General features: G+C 42.8%; 1 protein-coding gene across 1 annotated transcript in view; it reads right to left on the bottom strand.

The window, feature by feature from the left end:
* Positions 1-224: 224 nt before the first annotated feature.
* Positions 225-9780, bottom strand: part of TAF1 (TATA-box binding protein associated factor 1) — a 32472-nt gene continuing 22916 nt past the window's right edge. Inside the window, exons 30-38 of the mRNA XM_031056114.1 lie at positions 9361-9428; positions 8832-8954; positions 8385-8477; positions 8224-8308; positions 7673-7740; positions 7478-7594; positions 4604-4729; positions 1845-2038; positions 225-822 (exon numbers count right to left, since the gene is read on the bottom strand). Coding sequence (XP_030911974.1) covers positions 606-822; positions 1845-2038; positions 4604-4729; positions 7478-7594; positions 7673-7740; positions 8224-8308; positions 8385-8477; positions 8832-8954; positions 9361-9428 — 1091 coding nt within the window. The 3' untranslated portion in view covers positions 225-605. The remainder of the gene's footprint in view (positions 823-1844; positions 2039-4603; positions 4730-7477; positions 7595-7672; positions 7741-8223; positions 8309-8384; positions 8478-8831; positions 8955-9360; positions 9429-9780) is intronic.

Below are 9780 nucleotides of genomic sequence, written 5' to 3'. Positions count from 1 at the left end.
TGACAATTAGCAGTCTCCAGTGAACAGTGAGCCTTCCTGAAGGCTCACATTACCAAAGTCTGGTTTCTGGAAGTAGTTGCAACTTATAGAAAAGTCGGGCAGCTGTTTTTGAAGTATTGGTAGTCTTTAGGCAGTTCCCAAATCACTCAGGGGTCAGACATCAGACACTGTGTTTGTGGTCCCAGAGAAAAAGCTCCCCTTTATGAAATGAAAATTGCCTTACAGTTGTTCATCAACAGCAAGTATTTCATTCAGAGCAAGCATTTTTTCCTGACAGACATGCACATATCCAACAGGCCAGTATTTCTGAGGAATTACTTTACATCAATGAAGACTGAAGAACAAACCACACAAACCTGTATCTGAATTCTGGAACCAGTACAGGCTACAACAAGCCAAGGCTTCAGCAAGACACGCTTGTCTAAAGCTTATTTTTCACCATTTACTCATTCATATAACATGTTTTATAATCAATTAAAATATCTTATCTAAAAATAAAAAAAAAAAAATCTTATCGACACAGCCCACACTACACTGAAACTGGGACAAGAGAAATTCAGGAGCCAAGAGTGGCTCAGAATGACCATCATCTCAGGGAAGGGAGTTCATTCATCTGAGTCCAGGTCACTGTCTCCTGCAATGGAGTGAAAGTCCTCACTGTCCTCCTCATCCTCAGACAGATGGACCTGACTTAACACGCTTGGCCCAGAGCGCTGCTGCTCTTCCTCCTCCTCCTCTTCTGAGATCTCATAGCCTCCAATGCTGCTGAAACTCGTGTCTCTTGTGTTGGACTTTGGGTCTGGTTCTTCATAGCTGCCATAACTAGAAGCAAGAAGAAAATAATTTCAAATGAGCTGCTGATACCAGCAATTCTGTCTTTAACTGCTGTGAGAGTTGGCTTGAAGTCCTGTGAACACTGGGGAACCACTGTGCATTTCAATTCTGTCACGGGCCAGCTTTTTAAAACAGAAACTAAAGAAAAAACAGTTCTCCAGTGAACCAATTCCAGTATCTTCACTCCACTCTGATACACTCCAGGGAGGAAAAACTGATTGCTCCAACAGCTTCTGTCACCTTCAGTGCAGACAGAAAGTGCAGGAGTGTTTTCAGCCCATTCCCATCTTCTCTAGAACTTCCTGCTGACTCCTGTCAAGGTCCTGGGCTGGTGTGACCATTGCCTGCCAGCCCAGCTACCTATCAGCTCTGATGCCTGTGATTTATTAGGCAAATATCAATAATGGCACCAAGAAACTGAATTCCACAAGTAGAAGAAGAACAGAGAATCAAATACTTATACTCTACAGAATGTCCAGAGAAGGGAGAGTAGGTTGCTGTTCTCTCAAATACAAAAAAATAAAGCTGATATTGTTGTACTTTTAATTTTCTAATAATTGAACACCTTCCAAAATACAGAATATGTATATTCCTACACTTCTGGACTTCAACTAAGCAGCAGAATTTCAAGTCAGGACATCCTTGTTCTTAGAGGGGAAAAAAAATTATCTGCTAAATCATTTTTTAACTTCAAAGGCATCTTGTAGTTTGAGATAGCTTATAAAAACCTTAATTTGTCCTGCCATCAAACACCACTATATATGTACAAGAAATCATCTAACTTAAAAGAAAAAACTGAGTGAGTCTTTCTTCCAATTTAACTGATATTTTTATTAGTGAAAATCTAACAGCAACCCCAAATTTCTGTCAGTAAGAATAAATTGTAATTATGGTTGCAACAGTAAGAACAGTCACAAGATAACCTCATAAAAATGTGAGACATTCTTCAGGTTTTTATGATGAATACTTCAAAAATCTTTAAGAGAAGGGATTTAACCATGTCTAATTACCTGATATTGCTGTCCTCCATAACATGAGATGTCTCCCCACCATCTCCTTCATAGGACATCATGCTTTCTTCATTGTCCATGCCCATCCTTGTGTTCTCTTGAAGAACATGAGGTTGTTTGGGTCTCACTGCATTGGGCTCCACATCTGAGTCGCTGCCACTCTCACTCAGCTGGATAGCTGTGTAATGAACCAACTGCTGGACATCACCCAGAGCAGCAGTGACACCGAGGAGGGCACTGCTGGACATCACCCAGAGCAGCAGTGACACCGAGGAGGGCACTGCTGGACATCACCCAGAGCAGCAGTGACACCGAGGAGGGCACTGCTGGACATCACCCAGAGCAGCAGTGACACCGAGGAGGGCACTGCTGGACATCACCCAGAGCAGCAGTGACACCGAGGAGGGCACTGCTGGACATCACCCAGAGCAGCAGTGACACCGAGGAGGGCACTGCTGGACATCACCCAGAGCAGCAGTGACACCGAGGAGGGCACTGCTGGACATCACCCAGAGCAGCAGTGACACCGAGGAGGGCACTGCTGGACATCACCCAGAGCAGCAGTGACACCGAGGAGGGCACTGCTGGACATCACCCAGAGCAGCAGTGACACCGAGGAGGGCACTGCTGGACATCACCCAGAGCAGCAGTGACACCGAGGAGGGCACTGCTGGACATCACCCAGAGCAGCAGTGACACCGAGGAGGGCACTGCTGGACATCACCCAGAGCAGCAGTGACACCGAGGAGGGCACTGCTGGACATCACCCAGAGCAGCAGTGACACCGAGGAGGGCACTGCTGGACATCACCCAGAGCAGCAGTGACACCGAGGAGGGCACTGCTGGACATCACCCAGAGCAGCAGTGACACCGAGGAGGGCACTGCTGGACATCACCCAGAGCAGCAGTGACACCGAGGAGGGCACTGCTGGACATCACCCAGAGCAGCAGTGACACCGAGGAGGGCACTGCTGGACATCACCCAGAGCAGCAGTGACACCGAGGAGGGCACTGCTGGACATCACCCAGAGCAGCAGTGACACCGAGGAGGGCACTGCTGGACATCACCCAGAGCAGCAGTGACACCGAGGAGGGCACTGCTGGACATCACCCAGAGCAGCAGTGACACCGAGGAGGGCACTGCTGGACATCACCCAGAGCAGCAGTGACACCGAGGAGGGCACTGCTGGACATCACCCAGAGCAGCAGTGACACCGAGGAGGGCACTGCTGGACATCACCCAGAGCAGCAGTGACACCGAGGAGGGCACTGCTGGACATCACCCAGAGCAGCAGTGACACCGAGGAGGGCACTGCTGGACATCACCCAGAGCAGCAGTGACACCGAGGAGGGCACTGCTGGACATCACCCAGAGCAGCAGTGACACCGAGGAGGGCACTGCTGGACATCACCCAGAGCAGCAGTGACACCGAGGAGGGCACTGCTGGACATCACCCAGAGCAGCAGTGACACCGAGGAGGGCACTGCTGGACATCACCCAGAGCAGCAGTGACACCGAGGACATCACCCGGGGTTGTGAGGGACACCTGAGCCACAGAGATGGGTGTGGGAGTACAGGAAGGGAAAGACAGAAAGGAAAATATTTGTGGATCACTCTCAGAGCAAGGATCCTTCTTCTCTTTATTGCAAGATCAGAGAGCACAGTCTCTACACACTTCGACCTGGTGTGCTCATCCTTGAATTGGGAATCTCCAGCCTCACAGACCAGAATTCCTTGTTCTACTAGTTATTTCTGGAAAATAGCACTAGGTTGTAAAAAAATGCTTATTTTCATAATGTATTTTAAAAGCATACAGCATTTCCCCCAAATCTTTTTCTGTCCTTCCCTTCCTGTTCTTCCCACAGTCCCCATGAGTCCAAGAAAAAGAGGACATGCAAGATTCTGTCCCAAGGACTATTTCTATTTCCACAGAAAGTTTAAAGACTTCCAAATCTAGAAGGCATTCACAAAGCTACAGATGGCTACAATACTACACAGAACTATTCATAACCAATCTCTGTTTGCCTGCATAGTTCAGAATAGCTCTCACCAATCTTTCTGGTACCACCTTCAGTCTTATGGCTCCTCACCTTCTTCATCCTCCTGGTAATTTACTTTCATGGTCCTATTACTGCATATCCTTCTGCTATTCCCTCTCCTTCAACATTTATTGTTTTGTTTAATACAGAATAAAGACTAAGGAAAAATATTCTGTGGTTACTGTAACAAATTCATTTCTAATTATTGAATCTCTTTAACCTGTCTGCTTTTCCTTTTAAAACTATAAGGTATCTACAGTGGCACCCATATTTTCCAAGCTCCTAATTGTCACTGGATGCAACCATAATAATCTAATTATGATCTTGTGAATCTGTAGAATATCCTTCACCATTTCCTTATTCAGAATTAACAAGGGATTGCATATTAACCCTCTGTAGCATGAGTCACCAGGTTTCTACTTCCAGAAGCAGTGAAGCAAACAAATACCTGGCCTTAGGCAGATTTTTTTGCAGCTTTTGATTCTCTATTCTTTGTTTTGCAGTGTCTCAATTTCCAGTGCTCTTTAATTTTATTTTTTTTAAATTTGCCTCAGAGCAGTCAAAATGAAGAAAATATCATAACTTTTGGAAGAGATTCCCTTCTCTGCTTGGAAAACCTGATATTTGTCACCTGTTTCCTACAAAGTCATTGCCTCCTTTTAGTAATTTGCTCATACAAGACAACTCCCCAACCAGATGAGAAAATTGAGGATTCTGACCTGAGTTCCTCGCTTCCCTGAGGTAGTGATGGGAGTGTCCATAGCAGACAAATTGCTTTCATCTTGATAGAATGAAGCACCATGGGACACACTGAGGGAAGTGCTGGTATCATACAAATCTGGTGGCTAAAGTATAGGTGGAAACAGGAGACAGAACATTCTCAGGCACTGAACTGAGACTGGAACATTATCTTGAGAGGCAAGACTGGGATTTCAGGACTAAATGCATATTTTTGGCATGGTGTACACATTATTACACACTGTTTAGTCAAAATGAGCTAATTATTCTTAAAGAACAAATGGGGTAAATGCAATGGCTCAAAACCTCAGCTTTGAAGTTTGCCAAATAACAGATTTTAAAATAGAAGTCAGCACTTCTATACAGTGCTGTTCTGCAAAGGCCAAAATCACAAATGGGCTCCTAAAGGATTCAGTAAATTTATAGAGAATAGACCTCTCTGCAGCTCATAAATACAATGGTCCACGTCCAACACAAGTTTAAGGTGCCTGAACAACCAATTCCCAGAAGCAGAGAGGGTTTGCTGTAAAAATTATCACTGCATGTTTGCATCCACCTACTTCTGTTCCCTGCCAGAGACAGGAGACTTGATTACATCAACCTTTGGTCTGACTCAGCATGATCCTTTTCATTTACTTCCTTATAATGGGAATGCTGTTGCAGCCCCAAATGTTCCAATGAGAATTGGGAAAAGTCTAGCACCTATGAAACAGCAAAGCTTCAGCTTCCAATCAATCCCATGTAAGTCATTGTCTCAACTCCTAAAGCTGACACAGGCAAGCAAAAGGGGATTTGGATAAAGTGTTCCAAATGCCAACCTGCAGTTTGCATGCAGATTGAGCTCTGAAGAGTTAATGAGGAACTACATATTAGGATTTTAATAAAGTTCCCTTACAATACACACTTCATAGGCCATGACAATACTCATGAAAGTCTTAAGAACAATAGAAATAATTCTTAAATTAGGCAAAACAGACTTCCTAAGAATTTAAACAGACATGTAAAGCACAGACAGCTCTCAACTGTATTTGCTTTTTATATCCTGGAGGCCAACCTCTGAAGACTCATGTGGGGAGATAAATGTTGGCTGTCATAACTGCATTTAAAAAGGGAACTAAAGCCAAGCAATTCCCCCAGACCTGCCATCTGTGGCAAGTTTGGGAGTGTGGGAAGTGGGACTTCTGCCAAAAAGCAGAAGGAAAGGGTGGCCTGCAGGTGACAAGTTCAAGGCAGAAGCTCAGAGAGCTCTTTCCTCTTAGCAAGGACATTCCCTGCTCAGGCCTCCTTCCCTCTCTTTTGATCACCAGCTTGGAATAAAATCAGACCAAGTAACATTGCTCTTGGGAAGCAAACCATCAGATAAGAAAATGGCATTTTTGTCCCTCACTCTCTGATGCATTAGGATCACCACTGATGCCATTTAATTCTTGAAATGTGTCAACAAATAGTTTCAATAACTCATCTCCAAAGACTCTCCTGCAGCCCAACACTTCCTACTGGCAGGAACGTCTTTTTCCATTGATACTCAGTTTCAGCATTCCCAGCCAGTTGAATTTGGTCATGATTTCTAGCAAATGCTTTCTACCTTCCTAAAATGCTACCTTTTGGGTATTTTTGTGGGGAGAGATGGATGGGAGGGTGTTAAATATTGCCTCAAACCCATTTGTGTCCTCCTATCCTGGCTCAGCCATACAGTCTTTGTATACTTCTTGCCTAAAGAATTTTTAAACTCATTTTTCACTTAAAAATAATCTTTATAAGATCTTAAATTGTTCCTGAACTTCAGGCCTTCCTTTTCTGCTCTGACTTTGCTGAAATTAAATGCAACTTTCCAGACATAATTACATCAGACTTGCACAGAACTGAAAAATTATTGGCCTACAACTGGGCTGAACAACTGCAAAGAAAGTTTTGCTTTGTCTTCTTATACCCCAACATTTGCATTTTATCATTCAATTATCAACACAGAGATCTTTTCCAAGGCCTATGAACTTTTTCAAATAAACAAAAGGCACATCTCAGACACTAGGATGACATCCCCTGCTTTTCTAGGCAAATTGCAAAGTTAATTTTAGTTTTCATGAATTAACTTGTCATTCCTGGTGGAAGTTTTTAACTGATGTTTTTTAAAACATCAAACAACCCAAAATAAGAATTTTTTTTTAAAAAGTCTAAGTAGCTTATAAATCTTTGCCAAACTAAACACTGAAAAGAAGCCCAGCATGAACTTGCTCTGTAACACGTAGAAAATACCTGAGACACACAATTGTCTGCTATAAAATAATGATAAAGGTTAAAAAACATTATTTTCCACTACAACTGGAACAAGAGATGTAAAGAATCCCAGTAATGAGGGTACATTGGGACTTTGCTGACCTTATTAGGGAGTTCCTTCACCCACAGCAATGAGCCTTTCCAACAATGCCACCACCAAACAGCTCCCAGGATTTCTCTCAGCATTCTACATCCATCTTTTGTCCTCATGTTCTCCTTACCTGTCCACTGCTTGACTTTTGAGGGTTTCAAATGTTACACTTGCACAGTCCTTGACCTTCCAACCCACACTCAGCTGTACCTGACTGTACATTTGTAGACCTACAGCTCATCTGTAGACCAGTTTTACAACTTGCTTGGGAAATGTTTCTCTTTATCTTAGGTACCTCACTTTCTAAAGCATCAGAACTGCTTCTTATATTTATTCTTAAAAAGCAAGTGTTAGCACACCATCCAACAAGATACTATACTAAAAGACAAACTGCAGACAGATGGAGAACACGAAACAAAGAGGAAAATTGGGATCAAACACTCAGGAGATGGAAACTAAAAGAAAGTGAAAGCCTGGCTTGGTCACTTGCCTGTGGAGTGTAGGGACCAGGGGTCATAGGATCAAGACTCTCCAGATCTGCCTCCTCCAGTGCTGCTTCCTTGGCAGTAGAGATGTCTCTCTCGAGTTGAGTCAGGTGCTCATCATACTAAGAACAAAAAAGCTTGCTAAGGTTGCAGAACAGAAAATTCAAACTGTAAATATTCCACTAAAGTTGTCCACATACCTCAGCTAAAGTCTGGTAACAGATGTTTACAATCTCCTGGGCTGTTTTTGTGTACTGGCTGTCTGACCCTGTAGGAAGAAACAAATCTCTTTATACATTCTGAAGTTTTTTCAATTCCAGCTGCCAAGACAGCAGGACAGGTTTTGGTTACACAGACCCCTAAATCCTAACTCCTTCTGAGTAAGCAGAGCTCACATTCAGCTAAAATAGCACAACCAGTTTGTTCCAGCATTAAAAGTATGATTTAGGACACAGGAAGGTTGTACCCTGTCAGTCTCAAGGAAATTCCCAGAAGCAAAACATTGGATCAGAGACATGTACTGAGCAAGCACAACATCCTCCCCAAATGCCACATTCTGCACCAGATGGTAATAAAGTGTCATGTGACAGGAAAAACAGCACTGTTTAAGCATTTCTTTTCTCAAGAAAGGAAAACAATCATCAAGTTTATGAATCACAGCCTCAAGCTTCAACACACTTTGGCAGTACAGGTGCCCAGATGAATTCATTTAAGTACAAAAGGCAGCTGAAGCCTCATTTCCAACACCTACCATTGTACTTAATGCTGTTGGCAAGGATGAGGTTAACATCATCCAGGAAAGTCTCCCTGTTCTGGTATTTGTGTTTGGAGATATTCTGGAAGAGAATTGTCACCCAGTGAGTGATCAAGTCCAAACACCTCTCAAGAGACTGCTCAGCCCAAGCTGCTCACCTTGCGGATGGTCTCCAGATCCATCGGATTAGCAATCACCTTGTAATAGTCAGGAACAAACTTCTTGTTAACTGGATGGTGAAATGGCCAAGACTGCAAAAAAAAAAAAAAAAAGAAAACAGGTTTAGAAAGCCTCTGTGTAGAATTTTCTACAGTTTGAGCTACAAATGTCATAAAACAAGTCTGCAGAATTTATTAACGCTCCAAATGTATTTAAGGTGTTTATAACAAGACCTCTTGAATCCAATCATTTAGGTTCAGGAGGGACACAGAGAAAAGATCTAACAGTTGGACTTTTAACTAGGCCTGTTGATATCTATCTGACAGTAGGAACATATAATACAAATTGATAATTTTACAGAAGACTGTTCTATTTAACAGCACTGTTTTCTCCACAACAAGATCAGCACGTTTTACACATCACACTCAGTCACTCAAGATACATACATCTGGAACTGCCATCATCTTTTGAGTCACAATGTTATCCAAAATGAAGGAAAAGGCCACTTGATCATCATCATCCAGGAGAGGATTAATTGCTTTTTCTAATCGAGCTAGTTTATCTTCCTTCTGCAAAAGAAGTAGGGAAATTCAGTGGCTGACCCTAAACTAAAAACTTAATTATCACAATACTCTGTCCCACAGAGACTCCCATGCACCTTTTTATGAATACACTTGAAACTAACAGGAGGCAATAGTCAAGATATAACCCTTTAGAGAAGATAAAGTAACTAGAATAAGAAATAAGCATCTGTTTGGTTTGGTTTTTTTTTTTCAGAAAGGCCCTGATGAGAACTGATTAAAATGGTAAAAATTCAAGTACCTTCTGGGGTAGGAGGAAGAACTCCTTTGATTTTCCACTACTCTCCCTAAACCCCTGTGTTTTGCCTATGCACATACTCTAGTCTCAAAGACTTCAAGCACCCCTGATCATCCCTCCCCCTCCATTCTGACCACAACACATTCAAGAACTTGCCTCTTTTAGCTTTTCATCACACAGGTCAAGCATGGACTGGGATATCTGTGTCAGTGAGTGCTTTGGCCCTGCAAACACACACAGCAAGTGCAGCTTGATTAAAAAGGCCACGTCACAATATGATTTATCTTTACTCCTAAGGCATCACTGATAATATTTCTGGCACAGTTAGGAGACTATACTCAAGTATATTTTCACTACACACAGTTATTCAAGTTCAGCATGCATTTTATATGAGAAAATGTTATTAGTAGTAAATAACATTTCTGGCATACATTCTAGTAAGGTTTGGAAACCCTTTGGAAGGCAGCTGTGCCTGTGGCAGACTGGCCTCCAAGCCCTACACCTCTGCCAAATATTCACAGTATAAATCATGAAATTTCTGTTTCCTTCACTAAGTCCAGTCAGTGAAGAAGAACT

Source organism: Geospiza fortis, unplaced genomic scaffold, assembly GCF_000277835.1.
Source record: "Geospiza fortis unplaced genomic scaffold, GeoFor_1.0 scaffold157, whole genome shotgun sequence".
In the NCBI taxonomy this organism is placed as follows: domain Eukaryota; kingdom Metazoa; phylum Chordata; class Aves; order Passeriformes; family Thraupidae; genus Geospiza; species Geospiza fortis.
The sequence above is the reverse complement of the archived record's forward strand: the minus strand, read 5'-3'. Positions and strand labels throughout refer to the sequence as shown.